The sequence below is a fragment of the Astyanax mexicanus genome, chromosome 1, assembly GCF_023375975.1.
Source record: "Astyanax mexicanus isolate ESR-SI-001 chromosome 1, AstMex3_surface, whole genome shotgun sequence".
Taxonomy (NCBI): domain Eukaryota; kingdom Metazoa; phylum Chordata; class Actinopteri; order Characiformes; family Acestrorhamphidae; genus Astyanax; species Astyanax mexicanus.
In genome coordinates this window covers 47,715,105-47,740,865 of record NC_064408.1, presented here as the reverse complement: position 1 = coordinate 47,740,865, position 25,761 = coordinate 47,715,105, and the positions used below count along the sequence as shown (strand labels likewise).

Below are 25,761 nucleotides of genomic sequence, written 5' to 3'. Positions count from 1 at the left end.
TGCTGGACAGCAACCATATGTACAACCGAGAATCACTGAGCAGTATTATGGAGATGATGACTGTGAAAACAGAAAACTGTTTTTATCTGATCCCAGACTGAGTGGCAGTTAAGGGGGAGGTTAAGATAGAAAATTCATGCTGTAGCTACAGTTGCACTATCATGATGTGGATTTAAAAATGTATAAGATGTCCTGTTATCTCTGTCAATTAGAGAAGTAACTAATGGAACACTAGATCAGCTCTTACTGCACACGGTAAATGTTGAAACGAGATGTACATGGTGATGCAGTGCAGTTTACTATGGTCTGTGAGCTGCACTATTGCCTGGATTTACATCAGCAGTCTGATCAAACATGCAGCTCCATTTATATTCTGACATCATGACAAGATCTACAGCACCGATGATGTGGCTTTCAAAGCAGATGGCTAGAAGGGCTTTATTTGTGTTGTATCTGCTGTTCCAGGCAAGTGAACTACATCACAGGCAGTATTTTGAAGTGGGTGGTAATTGGTTTGGCTGGGTGAAGAAGTGAGCACAGCATTCACAAGCTCTGCAGATAAAATGTAGTATCACCTCTGCTCTAACTTGGTATTGTATGGGCTATTGTTTGGGGTCAATCATTAGGATCGGATAGATCTTAAACTCACTTTTGCTAGTTATGTGATATTGTATGTTTGATGCTAATTGCAGGAGAGTAGGAACAGCAGCAGATCGTCCAGTCCCAGTGTGAGGATGATCACGTCTGATAAGACGGGCAGGGGCTACAGTTTCTCAACCGAAGACCCTACAGGTACGAACACACTTGCATCCAATAGTTGGATAATTTCTTACGTATCATACTGATATAGAATTTGCACATTTCAAATTGTATTTTGTTTTTTATTACTTCATCAGGATGGTGTTGGTCTGTAACCAGCAGGGAGCTTAAATTGATTAATTAAATATTTTAATTTTATTTTCTAATATTTGCGTTTCATTCTTTAGTGGTATTCTAACAGTTGATTCAAAATGGTAATTTATGTAAATCGTTATTGGTAGCTAATAGACCAATAATGTATTTTGTATGTTTGCTTTATTTATTTTTCATCTATCTTTGTTGTTATGTATAGAATCTTCAATTTTTTGAGTAGATTAATGTGAGCGAAGACTATTATATAGCTTTTCTCTATTGCCGTTGAAAAGCATCAATATTTCACTATATTATGATATAGATATTATAATAGAGTAAACAATAAATTCTAGTCTAAATTTTGTCTGCCAGGCCTAAACCATACTACACTATTATTACTATCTAGAAGAACAGAACTACCAGCATTAAAAAAAATGAATCATGATCTTAAATATGATTAATCAAATAATTATTGTTGTTGTGGGCATTTATTTAAGTTTATTTATTTAATAAAAGATGCATATCTATATGGAAATTATGTATATGGCTGATTAGTACATTGCCTAGTATTTATATCGTGAAAGGTGATTTGTACATGACTTTAAATAGTAAATTAAATAGTTGTTGAACTCTGTCTCAGTTAGTAAGTAACTGACAGCACTAACTCCTGTATTTTGCACCAGGATGCATAAATCTTTCCATTGTAAGAGATTTATCCTGAGAATGATGCTGTCATCAGTTCTGTTTACACATAATTTATATAGAGTGAATACCAACCTCATTTCTCAAATAGTAATATGTATTTTATATAGTGCCAATACACTGATGAGGTCATATCATTATATTTTAACAGTTTTATCCAGCAATGTACAGATTTTAGATGTAAATCTTTGAGGTTCTGTTTGTATACTATAGCCAAATGATTTTACTGTAGCCAAATATCCAGGCAGTGGTTAACGTATTATCATTTACTAATCAGAATATCTATTAAATGTCGCTCCAGCACTTGATTGCTAGTATTTCCTCATCAATTCCATGAGGAATGATTTTGATAGAAGGCTTTAGACTCGTCTTTTTCTCTCACTCATAGCTGTGGCCTCAGATACTCTCAGCCATGTTTGTGTGCGTGTGCACACAAGAGAGACAGAATTAGTGTCATAACTGATCTTTCAGCATAGCAGCTCTTGCAGCGCTGCAGACATTACGTAAGCCTCATCAGCATTATAGCATATATATCTCTCATTATCAGTGATGAGCCCAGGATATTTACAGGCTGTCTACAGTTATCTGGGGCCACTAGAAACAGTTCAGTTACCGTTCACACTGTTTATACTGGAGATGTGAATCTGGTGCGGACAGACTGTGTTTGATTTAGTTGGTTTTGATTGCCTCATTAAACACCCCCCTGATTAAACCAATCGAAGTAGAGCATATTGTTCAAGATCCTCAAAGCTGAGGCCTGGAAGAAACTTGGTCTGACATTGTTTTTGACACTACTTTTTTTTTCCTTAACCTGTCTTGTTTCCTTTCTGCTCTTCCCCACTTGTAGACACTAATGGCTCTGATAACTCCATTCCTATGGCCTATCTGACTCTGGATCACCAGTTACAGGTACACACTTACTTCCCGAGTGTAAGATATCCTCATAAAAGATACGTAGCTTGACTTTTTTTTGGTTTCAGATTCAGGGGAGCCCAGCCTATATGTCTTTCCCTTAAAGTATTTTTCCTATTATATTGTATTTATTTGACTTATATCAGCCACCACAACAGCTGACTGCTTTGTTTGATTCAACTACATGATTGCCACTACAAGGCAAAGCAATGAAAAATAGCATATTTTATTAACTCTTTGTAGATGGCTGGAGATTTGTGGACTACAAATTTAAGCACATTGGGGTTCTGAAATAAAAGGCATTCGACAGCAGTAGTTGATGAGATGTAACCATTGGGAAACCAGTGTTAAAAGGTTTTCTGCAACTCCTGCAAAAGTAAAGCGGCTGGGTGAAATTCCAAATGCTGAAACTATAACTAATTTTCCTGCATCAACACAATTCTGGGCCACTTTTCTAATGCAGTCTCCTTGAAGCACCCTCTCTCTTTTGCCAATAGCATGGAAAAAAAGGCTTTAAATTCAATCAAGTCAGGATTACAGCTTGTTACCGAGTCCGAAAATGATGCTACGTAGATTAGGAAATGTTCTTATAAATACACAGCAGCAAATGGCTGGAAGCAGCATTGGTCACCAGTTTTGCTATTTCTGCCATGTATTTTTAAAAGTGCAGACAATCACTGATATAAATACACATTTTGAATTGCAGGCTAACAAGCTTTAAGCTCTGCAGCTGATTAATGACTGTGTGTGTGATTTGCAGCCCCTCGCCCCGTGCCCGAACTCAAAGGAGTCAATGGCGGTGTTTGAACAGCACTGTAAGATGGCACAAGAGTATCTGAAAGTGCAGACGGAGATCGCTCTGCTCATCCAGAGAAAGTGAGTCATGTCTTTTCATAACACAGTAACACACACAATCGTCTGCTGAAGCATTTTTCACAAGCACAATCACAGCATACATTTTGAGGGTTTTATGGTTTACTGTAATATAGAACTTTCTTTATTAGTTGGAAAAAAAAAAATATTATTATTTTTTTTTAATGCCACTGGATGTTTTAATCCCCAATGCTTAACATTTACATATATTGTATAACAAAAAAAATTGCTCAATCTGATTGACAAACACTTTTGTCTATGAACAGTTTCTGTAAAAAATTGATTGAACTAAAAATTTTAAGTTATTTGATACTTGGCATAATGAGATTGGAAAAAAAAATATATATATATATATATATATATATATATATATATATATATATATATATATATATATATATATATATATATATATATTCAGCAAAGAAAACAATATGGTTTGGGAAAAATTAAATAATACCTTAAACTAAATACATCTAACAATTAATATATAAAAGTTAATGAAATACTGTGGTAATGAATCTAAAGTTACGACAAAGGAGCTCCTAAAATCAAGAGGTGAAATAATTCAGTTAAGATGGGGGGAGGGAGGTGCATGCCCCATAATCACCACTTCCTTAAGCAGCAAACAGGCGCTAGCGCAGCAACTGGCTGAGTTAAGACTGAATAGCTCACTCTGTATTTATAGAGAATGACTTAATCATGTAAAAGGAATCCACTGGTATGCATATCTGTACAAACATTTTTACACACCCAGTCAATTTGTGCAGATTGTTGCAAACTGTACTGTTAAAGTCTTGTGAGTTTTGCTTTTTTAGTTGTTGTTTGTGTAAATTTAGCTCAAGTCAGACATGTTTGATGTCTAAAGTTTCTGCTTTCATTTTACACTCTGCTAATACGGCTAAACAAGTCATAAGCGCTGTATCATTTGCTTGATTCAAATTGCCTTTCTTAATCAGATTAGTGCAGTTTGAAGCAAAGTGTGGTGATTTATGCCTACAGTTGAGATGTAGTCTGTGATGGTTATATTTACAGTTACTGACTATTAGCTCCAATTAAGAAAAGTAAATTTAGATAAAATTTTAATAGATGTGTCACCAAAACTGCTTCTACTTTGCATCTTATTTTGTGATTATTGTGGGCATTTCTTAAACTTTTTAGCAAACTGTATTAACCATTTGTTTTAACGTAACAATATAGGAAATATTTTTATTTACCTTGTTTTTGTTGCATCTGATGTGGTTCTTTTTTTTTTATTTGATTCAATCCACTATTACTTTTCATCAGACAGACATGGTCATGCATTCACTCGTGCGCATAGCCAATCAGAATGGAACTGTATATCAGATATTCTGTCTAAATATGGAGTATTACCATGATTAATTTATGTGTGTAAAAATAGTGCTCCATCATCTGTAGCACTTTCAATATAGTCTACTTATCTGATTATTTAAGTGCTCATGTAGACAGAGTGGTCAGATAATTATTAAAGGGTTATATGAAGCAACATAAAATTTGTTTATTTTTATGTGCACTCCATATATTTCAGATATTTACAGGGCCCTGTGTTAAAACACTGTACGCGGTTGCACAGTATGAATTTTAAACCCAGTCAAATGAATCCTTAATCATGACTTAATTATTGAAGTGATTTAAAATGTTTCAGAGTATTAAAATATTTTCAGCTCTTGTCATTATTTTATACATGGTATAATATTATTTTATAGCAGCTCATATTGTTTCAGAGTAGTGATCAATTTAAAATTTTTGTTATAATGTTATTTAATACTAATATAAACCACTTCAGACTGAGACACAATAAGGGAAATTGAAATATGAAATAATTAGTTATAGTTAAATGCTGGGGTTAGAGCTAGTTTGTCGAAACGGAACATTCATACTGTAAATAAACTTTTTGTGTGTTTGTTTTTTCAATATCTTAAGACTCTTATGTCTGTGTGCTCTGATACAGGAATGAGCTGATTGCAGAGCTCGACCAGGACGAGAAGGACCAGCAGAACACATCCCGTCTGGTCCAGGAGCACAAGAAACTTCTAGAAGAGAACAAAAGCCTGTCCACCTACTACCAGCAGTGCAAGAAGCAGCTGGAGCTGATCCGTGCTCAGCAGCAGAAGAGACAGGGCACATCATGATGCAGTTTAAACACTCCGCCCTCACTCCCACCTTTCACCCTGCCCCCTCAAACAAAGCCACCCCAAAAAAAAACTTCACCACAGACAGACTGCTTCTCTTTTACACCTCCTAAACGTCTGTCCTCCCCAGTTACGGCCATCTTCCCTGTATGTATAAGCGAAGGCTTACCCAGGAGCCTTCACGCGGCGACACACAGAGTTTACCCCTCTCCACCACCCAGCCCTCACCGCCCTCATGCACGAGCATGCTGCCTCCTGCGTCTTTGAGTCCAGCACTGGGTCAACAAATCAGCCCTCATGTCTGCAAAAACTCCTTCATTCTCCCAGTGGCTGCTGCTGTGAACAACGTTGAGCCCATTTTGGGGATAAGAGGGCAGTCCGTCTGTATACCATGTAGTGCCCCTTGGTCCTAAAGAGCCAAAGTTCAGTTTTCTCTCTCGCAAGTCAGCGGGGGGCACTCCGTTTTAAAGGCTGACGCCGAGGTGTGAGTGTGGGTCCCTTTTCTTTTGGCACCAAGTAAAAGTGTCCAATCAGAGGCCAGGAAGGAACAAATTGACGCATGTCTGTCTCCATCTCTGCGGTCGCCCCCCACCCTACCGCAGGATGTCGCTCCTATTCAACCCTCCTCTGACGTTCTCCTGAATTCCCCTGAAGGATCGGACCCTCAGGCCCTTTCAATGGCTGCCGTTCCTCGAGAATGTGAACGTGGTTTTAAGTTACATAGATTCTAAACATTTAATTTTATTGTTTTTAAATCTTCGTATTAGCTCCATATTTGAAAGCTTACTTTTGCGTGTCTTTTCATTTTAAACCTTATGCAAAACAAAAAAAAGAGAAAAAGAACATATCTTTCAAAGATATCACCTTCGTTCTTGCTGACACAGAAGGCGTTTTAATGTCTGTCATTAGAAAAAAAATGAGGGATGTATTTTTTGCGTATGCCTTTTGCGCGTCGACCCTCCGGCGTCTATGATGAAGTAAGGGAAGACGTGTTTATTTACATGTACGAGATAAATCAGCCTCACAGAAAGATGCAATATATAAATTATATATATGTATGTCACATGGCTTTTAATGCGTTATCTTTTCTTTTTTTCTTTTCTATTATTATTATTTTTTAGCCCCCCAGTCAGCCCAGCCAGTTTAGAGCAGGCTGAGCCAGCCAGTGAAACAAGGACAGACTTGCAGTATAGGTTATGCGATTTTAAAGCCCACCAGGCTGATCATGGATTCAGTATTCTTCGGGTGTTTCTGTTTATTTATCGTTCGGTGATGTCGTACGGTGACTCCCACACAGGTCTCGATGGGTAGGAAGCTGTAGTATCAAACGGGTCGGAGTGTTCCCTCCTGCCTGCTCTGGTTTCGTTTTTTTGTTTGAATTTTTTTTTTTGTTTGTTTATTTCTTGGGGTATTCTTAGTTCACATGTTGCCTTAGAATTTTAATTGCTTGCATTTTTACGTGGCCCGTTTAAGTTGCATTATCGGAAGGCGAGGTGTTCTAATAGGACGGGCTTGTTCAGTGTAAGTAACAGTATAACTTAACTGGTGTGCACGAGTGGCTGTTTTTCTTTCTTTTTGTTTTTGTTTATTTCTTTCCTCATTATTTTTGGCAAGGCTTGCATATGCAAATGAACTGAATCAGGACACTGAACCAATGCCTGAGAAGTGTCCAGACACTTTTCCGGCCAATTTGAAAGATGTTTGTATGCTGCCGAAATCACTGAGACACAGTTATGTCTGTATGTTTGACTAAACCATTTCATTTAGTTTAGTCAAGTTCTCAATTAGGTCCCGCCTGTGATGCCATCTGTGTTACATGATAGGTTTGCCAGTTCCCTCCACTTGTCAGTTAAGTTGCTCCTCTCCTTTTTTTTTTTATTTTTAATTTTTTTTGCACATTCACATTTTGCCCCAGTTACAACTTGGTTTCACCCTCTAAGAGGATCTTGAACAGGACTGGATCGATTTCGAATGCTTCACAATTCTGAGTTTTCTTCTCCCTGTTTTGTTTATTTCATTATTATATTATATATTATTATTATTTGTCATCGAGCAATATAATGGTATGATTGTGAAGCAGCTGTTTTGTTGAGTTTCTCCCTGGAGTTCCATTTGTATGATGAGTTTCTATGAGTACTATGTGCTGTAAATAAGATGTCTGATTTCTTAAGCTATTGGGAGTGGGAATACACAGAAGAAGATCGCATCTTGAAATAAAATGGAGGTGGACGTTGTGCAAATAGGAGTCTTGCCTTTCTCTGTCATAGCATTTGCTGGATTTTTTGACAGGGCTGCTGCACACAACACAACAAACTCCTGAACGGTTCATGTTCTACACTGTACTTCCAGATGTTTGCTAAAAGCTGTTTGTCCATAGATTCATCATCATAGTCATTAAAAAAAGAGTAACACTAGTCTTTTTGGAAGGTTTCACACCTTATTTGCATTAAGCCACAGGAGCGTCAGTGAGGTCAGATGCTGATGTTGGATGTTTGGCTCAGGAGGTACTTTAACTCATCCCAAAGGTATTAGTTGGAGATTAATCACTTCACAGAACACATGTCCACAGGAGCATTCATTAGTAATGCCATAAGTAAAATCATTTTCACAATAATGATACTCAGCATGTCTCTGTTCTTAAATATCACATTATCACAGATGAGGACATGTAAACTAAATGGATCTAAATTTTCAAATCCAGCAAAAAACTTTTCATGATGTGTAATGTCTTAACTCTGCATCATATGAATAATTATATGATTGTAAATATGCTGTCTTGTTAATCATGTTTGATAAGCTTTGCAATAGAGTTTTTTAGTTTGATTTTTAAGCTTGGGCAGGTAGGTGATGCATGTAGACCAACTAAACTATTAAACGAAAACATGCTCTTTGCCTGTCAGCTTAACTAGCCGTCAATTATGCCAGTCAACCGTCTTAAACTGAGCATGCTGTGTTTTTGTTTTGTTTTTTTCTTTTAAGCAGAGCATCTCTTGCCTTAGGCAATCAGAAAAACACAAATCTCAAATTGCAGCAAGTTGTTGTCTTCTTACCTTTGACAGTTAAGTTTCCAAAATGTTTTTGTGCTCTGCATACCACCACACTGGATTTAAAATAGAAATAAATGAGATGGATTTAATTCCAGTTTAACTGTAGGGGTTTAAAAAAAAAAAACGTATAAAATGTTTAGGAATTACAATCATTTTTCTACAAAGCCTCCTCATTTAAGGGGCTTAGAATGAATGACAAATTAACTTTACCATAAATAACGTTCATTTTTTATATTTTGTTGAACATTCTTTGCAGGCAATGACTGCTTGAGAGGTCTGAAACTCCTGAACATCACCAAATGCAGGGTTCCTTCAATTATGATGCTTTTCCAGGCCGTTACTGCAGCTATCTTCTGTTAATTTTGGTTTGTGAGTCTTTCTATCTTTAGTTTTGTCCTGAGCAAGTCAAATGATGCTCGATCGGGTTCAGATCTAGTGATTGATCAGCCGCTGCAGAAAATTCCACTTCTGTACCTTGCTTCCAAAGTATGTTTTGGGTCATTCTAACTGCCATCCAACCAACCTTACCAGAAGGTAAATTCCTGTACACCACTCCTAACATTTCTCCTATCTCCCTGATGGATTTTTTTTCAGCCTAATGATGGTTTCACTTTCATTGAGATCTCCTTAAACTGCATGTGAGTTCACAGCAACAGCTTCCAAATACAATATCCACACCTAGAAACAACCGTAGAGCTTTTACCTGCTTAACCGATGATGGATTAAATAATTTTAGATAATTTGTCCTATTACTCTGGGTTTTCTTGAATGTTTCATAGGATATTTTTTTTTTGTTTAACCCCTTGAATTAAACCTGAAAATCAGCCCTTCAAATTAATCCTATTTCTTTAATTTCATTCCAGTGTGATGGCATGATAAAGCTCAAAGCATGGAGATTGTATCTTTGTCAAAATAATTCCTGCCCTTACTGTAAATCAGTGTAAAACAGTTCACAACTATATATGTATTTTTATACAGCTCTGGAATAATAAGAGACCATTTAAAATGATAAATTTCTCTGATTTTGCCAAATTGAAAAGCTCAAGAGGAAGATGGATGATCACAAGCCATCAAACCAAACTGAACTGCTTGAATGTTTGCACCAGGAGTAAAGGCATACATTTATCCAAAAGCAGTGTGAAAGACTGGTGGAGGAGAACATGCCAAGATGCATGAAAACTTTAGTGAGTTATTCCACAAATATTAATTTCTTAACTCTTAAAACTTTATGAATATGAACTTGTTTTCTTTGCATTATTAGAGATCTGAAAACTCTTTTTTTTTTATTTCAGCCATTCCTTATTTGCTGCAAATACATTCTCTAAATGACAATATTTTTATTTGGAATTTGGGAGAGATGTCCGTAGTTTATAGAATAGAACAACAATGTTCATTTTACTCAAACATAGCAAAATCACATAAACTAATTCAGAAACAATTTTTTCAAATTTTCAGAGCTTTATATTTACACTGCTGAGTGTCCAAGGAGAAAACTTCAGTTTTACCCAAAATGTACAAAACTACCACAAAACGTGTCTCTTGGGCATCGTTCATCACATTTTTTACACATTCATGTAATAACATTTAGTGATATGTGCTGTGATCTAGCTTTTAGAGGCTTAAAACACTTCATGTATTCTGATTCCATTTACCACTACTGTGAACAACTCTGACAGAGCAGTTCTGCTTACATCTGAACTCTTAAAACATGCAGACGTTTCAGAATTTGTTCTCATAGTGGAAATCAGTGTTTAATTGGAGTTTTAATATTGATAAATGTGGATCAACTTCAGGTCAGCACGTGCTGCTTGAAACTACACAAACTCTATCCAGCACCTTTCAAACTGTCTTTGCTGCAGTGCTTTATCCACTAGAGGGCGATAGAGGACCTGTTTCTCCTCTTCACTACAGGAATCTGTGAGAATACCAGCTCTCAAACAAAGAAAGCTGCTGTTTGTGCTTTTCTTTGATCATATTGTAAATATCAGCATTTAATGTTGTAAGATTTTAAGGCTAAAGGGTTGTTTATCTCTATTTATCTGGTGGAAATAATGGACTATTGTTTAGTGCTGTATTAAACCATAGGTGAGAGATGTTCAGCAGACCTGACCAACTGCAGCAATCCCACATCATTTACTTACTTAAATCCAGGTGGTGACTTTTTTTTTTTTGGCCAAACAGCGTATAATATCAAACAAATAATTAGTACAAAATAGTGCTGGGAGACTTCTACGATTAATTTGATTAATTTAAATGACCGTTTTTATGTGATTTTTAAAATGAAGTAATCACGATTTTACATACAGACATTTTATCTTTTTAATCTAAAGTATCTGAAAACGCTACTCATTTCTGAAGTGTTTATCCATCTTACCTGGTTACCAGCGCGTGTAACATGTGCATATTTAACCATTCCGCTCAGTCTGAGGCCGGAGCTTATGTCGAAAATAAGTTCCAACATTTGACACAAACACCCAGTGGGATAAAGCATATATTTAGATAGAAAAACTCTCGGGTGAGGATCCGTGATAAACTGTGGAAAACTACAAAAATCTCTCTTTCTAATTTCTTCTGTGATTAGTGCGTTATTACCAAACACCATTTTTTTCTTTTGTATACAGGTAAACATAGTTTTAAACTATTTTTTTTGTAGGGGGAAAATAATTAATTATTATCGAAAATTGGATTTTTGTGAACGTTTTGTTTTTTTAGGCCATAATCGCCCGGGACTAGAACAAAAGTTCAGGTTCTCAGTTGTTCATGTTATCTCAGACAGAAGGACTGGACTCTGCTGGTCGTATCAACAATTTACAAGTCCACCTCGCCCCTCATAACCAAGACAAGATCAAGTTCAAATGAGGTCAAGAGTTCATTTATGTGCTTGTGACCAATGAGACTTGTGAGTATTATAACAGTATCTATTACAACTATCACCTTTGCTTTTACTAAAGGATGCTTGTAGATCCACTTGAAATGAAACTGTTCTATAGACTGTATTATGTATATTATATACAGTATACACATTGCTTTCCACTATAAATGCCCTGTTTCTGTTAACCTGCTATAGGTTAACTTGTTGATGTGATCAGGTTAAGCCCCTCCACACACACACACAGTCTGTGTTAATATCTTATATAATGTACAGATATGAATCCTATTGAGGGCAGAAAGCATCATCTCATATCATGTCCGCCTGCAGTGATCCACTGTACTCCAGCTTTAATAATAGAAACACGGTGTACCGCGGCCTTTGACGGGGAAAGCCCAGGTGTGAGTTTCAGGCTGCGATGTCTGTTCTCACCTGCACGATACGGGTCATCGTGGCATCGTGGTATGAATCAGGCTCCATTCAGGGGCCGGTGATGTAAGCGGCCTCCTCCCCTTCATGGAGGTATTGTCCTCTGTGGCCTGTTCTGCCTTCGGAGGATGAGAGGGAAGAGTGGGTATTGTTTTGGACTTGATGCTGTCATCCTCAGACAGGCCTGAAAGGGCTCTCTCAGAAGAGTGTGTATGAGTGTGTGTGTCTGTGTGTTTGATTGTAGAAACAGTGTAGACTCAGTGGTTTCCCCCACCCAAACTCTGAGCTTAAAAACATGAAATATTCCATCACACTTATCTCATGTTTTGCCCAAAGCGGCAGCTTCCACCAACACTGTTTAAGATGAGGTCATCTTAAATATAGGAGTTCTGTAATGTTTTTTAACCAATGTCAATCTCTGTATGATGCATCTGTACAGTATGGTTAATTACCAAGAAAATGATATTTGTAATGTTGGTGTGATTGGTGCGGAACCACTACTTCCTTCCTAAATTTCCTTTGGGATACATAAAGTATCTATCTATCCATCCATCCATCCATCCATCCATCCACCCATCCATCTACTTGCCAGTTAGATCCCATACTATGTTAGAGGCCCGGGTTCAATTCCTAGTCTGGGTGATGCTTAAACAAAAACAAACAATTGCAGACATCCTGTAGTATCGCTGTATACACGGCTACTGGACTTTGGTGCAAGCTTTTACAGGGTCCGTACGGTCAGAAAAAAATGAAAAAAAAAGTCATGGAATTCGAAAATAGTAATTTCCAGTCCTGAATAAGTTTTGGAAAACAAAATTACCCAGAAAGTTCTGGAAAAGTCGTGGAAATTTTGTCTACAAATCTTTGAGTTTCCATTTATTACTGGAAAAAATCTATTTTAAACTAACTAATATCAGCTCAGAGTTAATTCAGTATTTTCACCCTACATGATGGAGCTCTCAGGATCTGACACACATTTTATTAATAAAGATTTTATCATTCATTTATTTTAGACCCACTATCAATTTGAATTATAGTTTTAGTTGATTTTTGGTTTTATTGTCCATGTCTGCACTGATGTTTTAAAATTTGTATGATGATGAAAAATAATGGAAATTTATTGGTTAAAACGTCTATTGATGATATTGTCTATATCATTTACAATTTTCTGTGTGTAATGTGAACAAATCTGTCCCTGAAACGCATCACATGCGCACATTCACACGTGTATAAACATCGCCTTCTTCACCAACAACAACAAAAACGTTATTTTTAAAGACTACTAATAGCTTTATAAAAGGAAATAGATGTGTTATCAGCTCATATGTGGAGGATCTTTTGCTGGAGTGGAGAAACAGTAAACAGCTGATCTGAAGTACATGCTCAGGTTGAGGAGGAGAAAAAAGGTCAGGTGGTTTGCTTTTGCTGTTTTTGTAGCTATAGCTGCCCAGCAACACCAAGAGATGTGTGGGTATGAGAGAGAAGCATGTAGAGCATGTGTAAAAGCACATGTCTGTGGATCGTATACGTATCTGGTTTAGAATGACATATAAAAGCAACTCAAATCTGAATTGACAAAGCCATGAGGGATCTGAACCACATTAAGCAAAAAAAAAAATCAGATTTGAGTCACTTCAGTCTGGTAATGTGAACGTCGCCTTAGAATTGATGACGCATCACAACTTTGGTGGATGAAAACATGACTTACTGTATTTCACAAATGCATATACATTTTGTGACTCTTTTGAATGGAAACCCGACTTGTGGCTTTGTACCACATTTGGTGGTGTTGGTTCTGCCAAATCAGGGTACCTTACATTGCTCTTAGACATCGATGAGCCTCCATGCTCAACACCAAAGGTGTCAAATACTGAAGTACAAACACTAACTTGAAATGTGGAAATGTTGGTTATCTATACTTTTGAATTTTTTTCAGATGGCTTTTCACTTCTACTCCTTACATTTTCACACCACTACCTAAACTTTCTACTCTTTACATTTAAAAAATAGCCTTGTTACTCATATTTTACAGCTTGTGTTCTTTCTAGCTTCTCATTGTACAAAATAACCACAAATTTGATTGTGGTTGGATAAGAAGTATAAGCATATACTGTTCTGACACCAGATTGGTTTATATGCAATCAAAGTTGCCAGGTTCACGATTTTTTCCGACAAATTGGACTTGTTTGGAAATCCAGTCGCAGGTAAAAATTCAGAGGTGGTGGGGTGCGTTTTTTTGGGTTACTAAAAAAAAATTACAGCAGCCGCAAAAAAAAAACCCAAAAGGAATCACAACGTAACCAGAAATCACCATGCGATGAAAAAAATGAAAAAAGAGGACAGAAGAGAGTTCAGGAAGGGCTAGAACAGAAAAGAGTAAGTAAAAGTCAGTTCTTTTTTGCTAATTATGTTACTACACTATTAAATGTTCTTGACTGGGATAAAAAAAAGTTATACAATAACTAATAAAACTAAACATCAATGTTACAATATTTCTTAATGACTTTATCATAAATAGCAGTACTGATAATAAATCCTTTATAAACAAAATACTAAGTCGTGCACTCAGTTGTTTTGTCATTTGCTTCAAATGTGTGACAGACATATATTTGGGGCTAGTTTTAGTTTTAGCTTCTGGAGTGCGGGTTTTAGACTGATCCATCACACCTGCACATTTCATATCACACTCCAGCAAGAACATAACAGACATATTTACCCTAACATGAAAATTATTCCTTTGGCTCAAGAGATTCAATATAACTCGAGATCTCAAAATGTCCCAACTAAGCTTCTTAAATTTATTGAAACTTACATTGTACTAAACTACATTCTTTTTTAATCAGCATATATGTGTCTAATAGGTAGACATCCCAGTTTTCAACATCAACATTTTAATATATATTAATAAAGTCATTACGGCTTTTGGAAAAATGTATTTGAGGAGGGCGTAGTGCACCATGGGGTTTTGTGGTGCGGATTAAGCTTTTGTCCTTAATGACATTTTTTATCCTTTTACATTACTTTTACTTTTATACTGTAAAAAGTTCTTTTTTACTTTTACTTGAGTAATTTTATGGAATTACAAAGGTTTATCCTTTGTCAAATTCAGTCATGAGTTCAGTCATGAACATTTCTCCCACATTTTTTTTTTTACAATCAATAACATTTGTTCCAGACTTTGACATGCGCTCCCATTGTTAGAAGAAGATGAATGTTCCTACTTTATCTGTGATCAGGCTTATTGAACATACAACAAAGTTCTATTTAACCTTGGATCTCTCTCGGCTGTTTCTGCTGGTGCCGCCTTTACGATCATAAAGCGCCGGAGTGTTTGCACCCACAGTGGCCAGTGTGGTGCAATAGGAGAAGTCATATTGATTGGAATGATGCAATCACTGGGTAAGCAGTGGGGCAGCCAAACAATGGGGCTGTTTTTGCTTTGTGCTTGTAGTTCACAGTGTCAGAGCACCGACTACTTGTGGAAGGTTTCATCATGGTTCTCGCCGTCATCTTCCTGCTTCTTTTCTTTGACGAGAGAGGGAAAGTTCAGTTGGAATTTGCGTCTGGATCTTATCTCTCTTTCTCCTGGAGTAACCATGGCAACTGCCTGGAAATAGGCTAGCAGTGGCAGTGAGACGGTAGCGTTTTTTAGTAATGGGCAGAATTTGGGTCAGAATATCTGTATGTCGCTCTATAAATTGCGCCGCGTTCCAGATCTGTTATATCATTAATCAGAATGAATCCCCGGCCAGCCGTTGAGACGTGGCTGCGGGCCGAAACCCAGGAGCTGCAGGATGAAGGGCTTCCCAAGCACACGCACACACACACCTACACACACTCACACATAGACCGTAGGAGACAAAGAGCCCGTGCCGCCGGAGGTGTCAGTCTTTATTACACCGCGAGTGGAAATCTCTCCCCGGGAAGCACTCCATAAACTTACAGTACAGTAAAGTAAAGATGGCCGCCCCATATTTATGATTCATTTTCTCTTCGGTAATAATGAGTGAATGTTTCTTTCCCTTTCTCAGTCATGCCAACACACACTTTCACGCACGCTCCGTTTCCTTTCACACCCTCTAAATCATTCTGTCCGGGTGACTTATGCTCTCATTGTCTCTGGTAGAATCACTGAATCCATTGTGGCTCATTGTTTAAAGTTGGAGTCATGAGGCATTAAGCGGTTTAATCTGTAAAACTCACTCTTTCTCGCCCCCACACGCCGTGCACGAGTGAAACGCCGGTGTTTTACTTGCGCTGGGATGCTTTCACACTTAGTCGTGTGTGTGTGGCAGAGGTGTGAGTGCGATGATCTGTTTGACAAGGGAACGCTTCTCGTTGACAAGCTGCTGCCTTCGCTATTTCTCATGCCTGCAGAAAGAGTGCTGGAATCATTCATGAAAGATGCATCAACCGTAGGCCTAATAAACTGTTCATTCAGGTCAATCAAAACCATTGAAACCACTGAACCCTATGACCTGGTTAGATTATGTCATTAGGTCACATTGGGGACATTATTGGTATACTTTTGGCCCTCATATCCTTTTTAAAAAATATATATTTTTTGACTGTTCATCATATTTACATAATGCACACTGCAACCTACTAAATTACTTTTAATTTCCTTTCATGCTTTAATCTAGTTGGTATATGATGAAAACGTGGTTGAGCTTGAGTTGTAGACATTGTGAATTGTTCATTTTTAACTCTCATCGTTCTGATTTAAACATTTTTTACATTACCGTATTTTATAAGACTTAATTTTCCCTAAAACTGTCAGTGCACTTTATGTATGAATTTTACCAGTCAGGTTGTAAGAAGCAGTAAAGCCACTCTGCTGAAGTACAGCTTTATACATGAGTTTCAGTTAAGTTCTCCAGCACTGAGACTGGAGCAGTATTAGCATTAGCCCCTAAGTGCGCTAAGCGCTAGCTCTTTTGTAATTCAGAGGCGATTATTATTGGCCTGTAGCCTGCTCCCATCCCTGGCTGTCCCAGCTGGAGCAGAATTAGCATTAGCCACTAACCACGCTAAGTGCTAGCTCTTTCACAGTTCAGAGGTCAGTATATCGGACTGTAGTCTGCGGGTTTACCGTGTTGATATCGCCCTGGTTTACCGGAACACTCAGGGTTCCTCAGTGTTCAGCTGTTGGGCAGCATTTACATCCTGCTAGTGCTAGGTTAGCCTTAGTGGAAATCTGGAGATCTAAGCTTACTGTAAATAAACAAAAGCGCTTTACTAACACAAATAAACAGTTTTCAGGAGAGAAATCTGTGTAGATTAACATCCAGCGCTCATTATAATTTATAATCTGGAGCGCCTTATAGTGCAAAAAATACTGTAACTTAATATTTTACCATGACAGGATGGACAGCCTAAAGGAGAACTCCGGTGTGAAATGGGGTTGGGGTGTAGTGAAACATGATAATGAGTATGAACTTTTATTGAATAGCCCACCTCTATTTACCCCCAGCATTCAGAAATACAGCACTTTTAGCTGATGCTCCAAACACTCCAAACACACAAAGGCTTACAGTGCTAGTGATAGAGGCATAGCATTTCTCATGCAAAGAAATCACTATTTTTACACCAGGTACATGTAGTTTATTAAAAACACTGTTTATAGGCACAGTATCTTGAGGTAGTTTTCTGGGCACCTCCATCTTGACATTATAAGTCATTATAAGTTGAATGACGAACATGAACGAATAGATAGGATAGGGAAACAGATTGCAAATTTAATTCAGGGCAAATTATGAATTATTCAGTTATCAAGTTCAAGGAGGCTATGGCCGGTGGTCTTTTTTAACGAACTACCTGTGCTCTTGTTTTTAATATCAGGGCTCTCTGAATTCGACCAGTGAAGTGTGGAGCTACTTTGAGTTTGTTAATGTTGTAAAAAATAGTGATTTCTTTGGGTGGACAAAGCTATGCCCCATCTAGTTAAACTAGCTTTGTAATTCTGTTGGGAGCATCAATCAGCTAAATGTGCTATATTTCAGAATGCTGGAAGTGAATGGTGGTGGGCTATTTGACAATAGTACTTGTTATCATGTTTCACTACATCCCAAGTCCATTTCAAACTAGATTTCTCCTTTAATCTTTAACTCACATAGAGAAAGCATGAGAAATATTAAGTGGAATTTAGATTGTTAATTGTTAATTATTAGTTAATTATTATAAGTGTCTTAAGTTCCTTGAGAATAAAATAGAATGGGAGTTGTGATGTCACTGATGGTTACATTCTTAGAGGGGGGGTTAGCCTATGCCAAATATATTCAGAAATGTTGTTATTTAAGCTCTTAAATAAATGACTCAACTTAAACAGGCATCACTGCAGACATAGCAAAAACCCACAGCCGCATCAAAGAACAATGTGTGAAATGTACAAATGTAAAAAAAAGCATTTCAAAATGAAGGTTAACATGCCTTTGTTTCATTTAGTTAGAATACTGTGTTCAGTCAGAGTAAGTATGTATTGTTACGCAGTCTTTATATGAAATTTAAACAACTATGCTGCGGACACAAAAGGCATTGTATATTGATATTGACCCATTGGTCCAATCAGAATTAGTCATGGATCACCTAATAAACTTAGAATATTTAATGGAGTAATATCAACAGATCAGGAAAACAGAAACAGTAAAAATGTATCAGACAGTAGGGCTGCATGCTACTGGAAACAATTTTACATTGCAAATGTTCTTTTCTTTTTGTTATATATATTGCAATATTAAACAATGCAGGGCCCATGACGTCACCATCACTGCCCCCACCTGCGCGGTGTCTCGCATCTAGACCAATCAAGAGCTGAGTCAGTGCCGAGCACTCAAAACCCGTGGAAAACAGCAAAACAACAGTAATCGTCCCTTTAATCAGACATTTAAAGATGCACAGCTTTTGGCACGTGCCCAACCATGTGGATAGAGGCCATGCGGTTACCTCGTGTTTACTTCTGCCACAAACCCCCCCCACCACCCTTTGCGCTCCCCCTCGCGTTTCTCAGGCAGCAGCAGCCTGTCACTCACACAGACACAGAGACAGCGCTGTGTATCTATATCTTGTGTCATGAATCAAAATATTGCAACATGACGTGTTTGATTTAATTGCCTTAAGTGCATCGCAAGTCCTGCAATCACTGTGATGACTGTGATGACGATGTTTAATCAATATATCATGCAGCCCTATCAGACAGGTGTAATGTAGTGAACTAGTTCATAGTCATGTTTACTCACATACACTCACTTACAGACATTCTTACTTATTTTCACTGTTGAAAAGAAACTTTTGTATAAACTTTGTATGAGTCTTTTAATGGATGTCATTTCATGTAAAAAATGTGTAATTCCAAAGCAATTCTTAGTCATACCAATTTTGACACAATGTAAAAATTGGTGCCAAAAAAGGATAATTTGACAAACCATGTTTTTTGTTGAACAGTAACGAAATAGATCTTCTATTTTAGCAGGACCAAAATAAAAATCATACAACTTACTTTTATTCTGTTTCTAAGTTGCCCATGTGTCAGTGCACCATTACTCTTTCACAGTAGTTCTAGCAAACTGTGAAGACTCGATTCTAGAAATAGTCTTTGCCTCCGGGGTCTCATACTGTTGTTTGTTAGCTTGAGTATCAAAGAAAACCTCGAAGACTACAGTTGTTGTTGATGAAGAAGAAAAACAGATCAGCAGCGTTCTCCAGGATGTAGGCACAGATGTGTCAGAGATTGACAGCATGACCTCAGAAGGTTGGCCACAAAATGCAAACCAGAGTACAGAAAGGTCACAGGTTACAGTTTTCTAAAAGGTTTTAAAGGCGAAGTTTCACAGATTCATAAGTTGGCAATTAACTCTTTCCCAGAGTGACGGAAACAAAAAAAAAGTACAGACAAAATGGAACTGCTTGTGATCTGAAGCAAATCACTTCAGCTGTTAAACATGGTGAAGGTTGTCTCATTCATAAAATCTGACTGTACAGAAGTCAATTAACTGCTCAGATACAACCAGATACTTACAGATTAATGGCTAAAATATGCAGTGTTGATCACTGGTAAATTCACTGACTATTAAGCAAAATTACAGAAGACCAGAATATATTTAACAAGTATAAACCAACAAAAACTAGCAAGAAACAAAAATAGCTTTAATGTCATTATTATTTAGCAGGTCCTGCAGATGTATTGGTCCATTCACAACCAATCGTCTGTAGGTTTGTAAAGTCAAAAAGACCAATTGATATAGATTCAACCACAAATAGGCAAACACCTTCAAAGTATTATTTGTAGTTGTGTCAATCATTTAAAAAATTTTAATCTGATTATTCACAACAGTATTCTGTGTTTAACTGCAATACTTGAATTTCTTAAGACGCAAGTTTTTATAGTGGATCTTTTCATGTAAATAAAAAAGGAATGTAAAAAGTGTAAAACTGAACAATATTTATATTAGTGATTTCAATTAAAATACTAATATATACTTGTATGTTTGAGGGGAGATAAAACCAAGGTAGGGCGCTGGAATAAAGAAATCATGATATATTAGATAGAGGAAACTTTTTTTACTTTATTCTAAACATCTCAGCTTGGTTGTAAGGATTTCCGAATTAGAACTTAATTTGCTGAATATAAAAAACTTTTTAACACCTGTAGTTGGTTTCTATCGTCCGGATTAGTTGATAAGTTTGTTTTCTTTACACAGACATAAACCTTAATGCACAAAAATGTGCAACCAAAAGCGCAGAGTCACTCTGTTGTAAGCAGTGAATGCTGCATGGAGCAGAAGAGTTCATTGTTTATAGCTGTATATTATCTGGATAATATATCAGATTAAACCTTATCAGCAGTTTAGCTCAATTATAAAGGATTTTATTTAATAGTTGGGTCGAATAGAGACCAGATCACATTCTCACCACAAGCGAACCGCTCCAGAGTTCGTTTGGGACTGGACTGAGAAATCTATGGATTGGTCGGGGGCGGGGCAGATTACGGCAAAAATTGGGGTCAAACTTGGTGGCGTAAATAACTGCATTAAAAAATAATAACACAGAACTGATTTAAAATTAATCCAGTACAGGGTTTGGACAATAAAACTGAAACACCTGTCATTTTAGTGTGGGAGGTTTCATGGCTAAATTGGAGCAGCCTGGTGGGCAATCTTCATTAATTGCACATTGCACCAGTAAGAGCAGAGTGTGAAGGTTCAATTAGCAGGGTAAGAGCACAGTTCTGCTCAAAATATTGCAAAACACAACATTATGGGTGACATACCAGAGTTCAAAAGAGGACAAATCGTTGCTGCACGTCTTGTTGGTGTATCTTTGTGATGCATCAAGAGCCACAGTATCCAGGGTAATGTCAGCATACCACCAAAAAGGACCAACCACATCCAACAGGATTAACTGTGGACGCAAGAGGAAGCTGTCTGAAAGGGATGTTCGGGTTCTAACCCGGATTGTATCCAAAAAAACATAAAACAACGGCTGCCCAAATCATGGCAGAATTTAATGTGCACCTCAACTCTCCTGTTTTCACCAGAACTGTCCATCAAGACAATAAATTATTGTGGTCTAAAACCAGGTGTTTCAGTTGTATTGTCCAACCCCTGTATGTTAACGCTTTAACCTTGACAGACCTAATTATTTGTCATTACATTTTCATCTAGCAACTTTACCGAAGTCAGAAAATCATTGTCACTGTCTGAGCACCTATAGTATGGACTGTAAATGATTAACAGAAGCATTTTTATCATTCTAAACTATGACACTTTCTACATTGTGCTTGACAGATGAGCAGGTACATTCTGAGTATTCTTTCTTTCACCACACTTTTTCAAAAGTTAACCTTGGTCTCATAACTTTATAGATTTTTTTTGTTGCAATGTGTAATTTGCTCTTCAGATTTTATTGCTGATGTAGGAGGTCTGGCTGGTACAGTATATTTATTACGAAGGTTGGATTGTGCTGCATTGCCTCTTTCCCTGTGAAAATAGTTGGTGATGTCATTGTTATTTTTTGCAATTGTCTTTACAGCTTCAAAGCTTATGATGTTTCTGTCATAAATTGTTGTTTTCCTTGGCAGACATGTCTGATGTCTGATTCCTAGTATATACCAGCAGTTTCCAATGGTTGTATTGGCAATTTTACACACAAAACCCAGTGTTCAGATAAAGACATTTAAAACTATCACCTTTCTGTCACATTTTCCATTTTTGCTCACTTGAAATATTGGTTAGTTGGCAAATTTTCAACAGATCTACAGAGAAATATCAAGAAATAAAAAATAAAATTCTTTTGACCACAAACCCAAACATCTTTAGAATTGTGAAAACAACAAACAAACAAAAAATAAGAGAACTGTCCTTGTCATTAAATTTATTATTTTTTCTATGAACGAAAGATTGGTAAAAGTTCCACCAGGAGACTCTATTGGTAAATAACCTCTCCTTGACCAATCAACAGCTTCCACCTGTCTTTAAAAGACATCTAATTATATCTGCTTTCCTGCACTTTCCACTGCTTCCCCCCCCCCCCCCCCCCCCAATCTTCCCCACCACCAACAGGGTGGATCTGCAAAGGTTCACTTGCCACAAGACCTGCACCAAAGATGGGGTCTTCGCTAACAACTTTAAAGTACTTTATATCTCCCTCATCTGCTAACTTCCCAAAGACACTAGGTAAAGATCCTTCTCTCAAACAAAGTCTGTTGGTTAATTCTGCTGTGTACTGTCATAAGTTCTCAACCAGTGGACTGAAATTACGTTTTTTTCAACTGATCTAGTGGGTGGGGTTTTGGTGGGGGTTTACGGGTGAGGGGTGGTGCCAGGGTTGTTCTATGCGGTTTCCTTATTGATGTCACAATAAAGAAGCCATCCAAACGGCTCGTAGGAGCATATGATTCTTGACACTAAAATCTTTCAACTGATTCTCAGAAAACTGATGGATGGATTTTTTTGCGCTTCGAACTTTTATAGTGGCAGTCAAGACCCAAGACCCCTTAAACTTCACTTAATGTCAGACTTAAGCGGCCCCGCTCTCTCTCTCTCTCCGCTGAGCCCAGCGATTTCCCTTCCCGCAGCCGAGAAATGTAATTCCAGACAACCCCAGCGGCTACTAAACTCTTACCTCAAATTTGGTGATTCTGTGCTTGGGTAGTTTCACCACATCGAAGCCGCAGAGTCCGCTCTATATCATAAAATCCGATGCGAACCGTGCCCACTTTGACCGGTGTTCTGTCTAGAGATCTGTGTCAAACCTATAGTTACTTACACAAGATAGCTAACGCTAACTAGCTGCTGTAAACAAAAGCTGTAATCTGAGCCGAGGTGGGCGAGGCCATGAAGTTACTGGTTGACGTCGACATTTTCCATCTCTCTGATCAACTCGTATTTCTGAGGGTTTTCTTTTCTTAGCTACTGCACTTAAGGGAGGCTGAGGAAGAGTTTCATATGCTGCATACATATACAACTCAGAGAGGCCTATAGTATTTCACAAAGAACAAGAAAAAATTGATTTTAGCGGAAGGAGACCCTAATGTGACTATACCCCCAAGCAATTTCTAGATTTTACTGTTACAAATTAACACATTATTTCAGCTCAGACAAAATATGAGTGTATGCTTTTTTTGGATAACATGAAATATAGCTCGAAAAAAACCTTTTCAGATAATGCATCAATAAATTTTTTCACCACTACAGATCAGAACGTGATGAGTGTGGATGTGTCTTACACTGACTGATCTCTTCCTCCGAGGGGGATCTGCTGAGTTCAGGTGTCAAAATGTCAAATTTGTGGATGAGGAAGCAGAGCTACATAAAGAGCAGCTAAAAGAGAGATAGAGAAAGAGAGAGAGAGATGAGAGCAGGCAAAGAGGGTGGAATTGAACAGATTGAGGGGATGGAGAGAGAAACAGAGGGAGGAGAATTTAGCAGATGGAAACAGAATAAAGATAAAGAGAGGTGATGGAAGCTATGAGAGGGGCTGAGTTAATTCAAGTCTAGGTGAGATGGAGGCCTAATTGGGTGAGAGAGTGGCCGAGAGGAAGAGGAAGAGAACATGAAAGAGTGATGGGAGAGCAGGTGTCGGAGAAGGGGAGGAGGGTGGAGGATGAGGGAGGGCTTGAGATGAAGAGGGGAGTGTGAAAAGAGAAAAGAAAGAGTAGAGTTGCCGAAGGGGATAGAGAGTGAGAGCGAGTGATGGAGGTACGGATAAGAGCGAAGCAGAGAAAGAAGCTGATGGGTGAAACGGTGTGATGTTTAAAGACAGAGAGAGAGAGAGAGAGAGAGAGAGAGAGAGAGAGAGAGAGAGAGAGAGAGAGAGAATGTGTGTGATGGATGGAAAAGTGGGAGAGAGCAAGAGAGATTAGATTTGTGAAGCAGATGAAAGTGGATGTCTGTGATTGGGAGATGAAAAGCAAGAGAGAGAGAGAGAGAGAGAGAGAGAGAGAGAAGTTTTACTGAAAATTACAGTATAAAAGCCAATTATTGCAGTTCAGTTTGTGTAGTGTGTGATATTTGTAACATCGATCATCTTAAAAAGCAATCAATGCTGTTGTCCATCAGAATAGACCATGAACCAACCAATGAACAAATTTATAAACCAATAAAACAGTTGCTTAGCCACTGCACTGGAAAAACAGTAACAGCTCATTTTTATTTTAATTTAATGTGATTTAGAACACTTTTTAATCATTACTTTTTACTATTTAGGGATGATTTGTAAAATAAAAAGGTTAAAATGAAATATAAAATATTATACACAGGCTTCCAATGCAATGGAAATAATAAAAAAACGATTAAATATGTTAGTTAATCAAATGTATTTGCTATATAGATTTTATAGTGGAATATTAGAATATTCTTTACTGTGCATTACAAACAAAAAACAGCATTCTTACTTTTTTATTCCATTACTGACGATGATTAGGGTTAATTCAGATTTAGAAGTATAATTATGGAAAGTTGCACTTAGTTTGAGTACTAAAAAATTGAATACTGCACTAACATTTTAACATTTCAGGGGAAGTTTCCCAAACATTGATTAAATGTTGTGTAGTCTACTTTAGACTACATAGCATTTTAAATGGAGGATTCATATTAAAAGGGACATTAAGTGTAGAACAAGGTTTAATCCCTGTCCAGAAAACCAACCATTAAAATGTCCATTATGGGTTAATGATTATCAGTAGCCTGCCTCAATTAGTAATTGATCTAAACATCTGAACTATCTAAAGAACAACTACTATCACAGTGCATGAACTAGCAGTGTATTTGCTTAATTTAACTCAGTCAAGTCATACTTTTGCTTCGATTAAATAAAAAATCGTTAAGTTTATTCAACTTAACTGAGTTAAATGATGGCTTGACTGAGTTTTACTTAACGTTATGTTATGTCTAGTTTTGTTCACACAACAATATTTGAATTTACTCAATTTTTTTCAATTAGTTTAACAAGTTTATTTAAAAATTGTGTTAGTCTTTCCAGCATGTTAACATATACAATATATATAAAATACAAACAATATAAACAATATTTTTTATATAAAAAAAAAAACAATACTACTAATACTGACAGCATAATTTTGCACACCAAGTCACTCTTTGCAAAACAGAATAAATTGTTGCTGACCAATGAAAAACAAGTATCTCAAAAGCATTAACTTTACAGGAGAGAGGTAAAACCTTCATCTCTTTTAATAGAAGTCTATATAAAACAGTTAATATCAGTTCATTTTTGAGAATTTCTATTGGTCCATTCATCATGAAATTTGGACATAGTGTGAGGGACAGTTTGTTTATTCAAATTGTGTATTAAACTGAAAATTTACAAAAATAGACACTTGTTTTTTTCATTGGACAGCAATGAAATGTAACTCGCTCTTACAACCTACAAC

General features: G+C 37.2%; 1 protein-coding gene across 4 annotated transcripts in view; it reads left to right on the top strand.

Annotated features, from left to right (window-relative positions):
* map3k7 (mitogen-activated protein kinase kinase kinase 7) overlaps nucleotides 1–7,771 on the top strand; it is a 28,498-nt gene extending 20,727 nt beyond the window's left edge. For all 4 annotated transcript variants that reach the window (XM_049479342.1, XM_007254916.3, XM_049479348.1 and 1 more), the window contains 4 exons: nucleotides 693–792; nucleotides 2,441–2,502; nucleotides 3,266–3,381; nucleotides 5,351–7,771. In XM_049479342.1, coding sequence (XP_049335299.1) covers nucleotides 693–792; nucleotides 2,441–2,502; nucleotides 3,266–3,381; nucleotides 5,351–5,531 — 459 coding nt within the window. In that variant the 3' untranslated portion in view covers nucleotides 5,532–7,771. The remainder of the gene's footprint in view (nucleotides 1–692; nucleotides 793–2,440; nucleotides 2,503–3,265; nucleotides 3,382–5,350) is intronic.
* The last annotated feature ends 17,990 nt before the right edge of the window (nucleotides 7,772–25,761 follow it).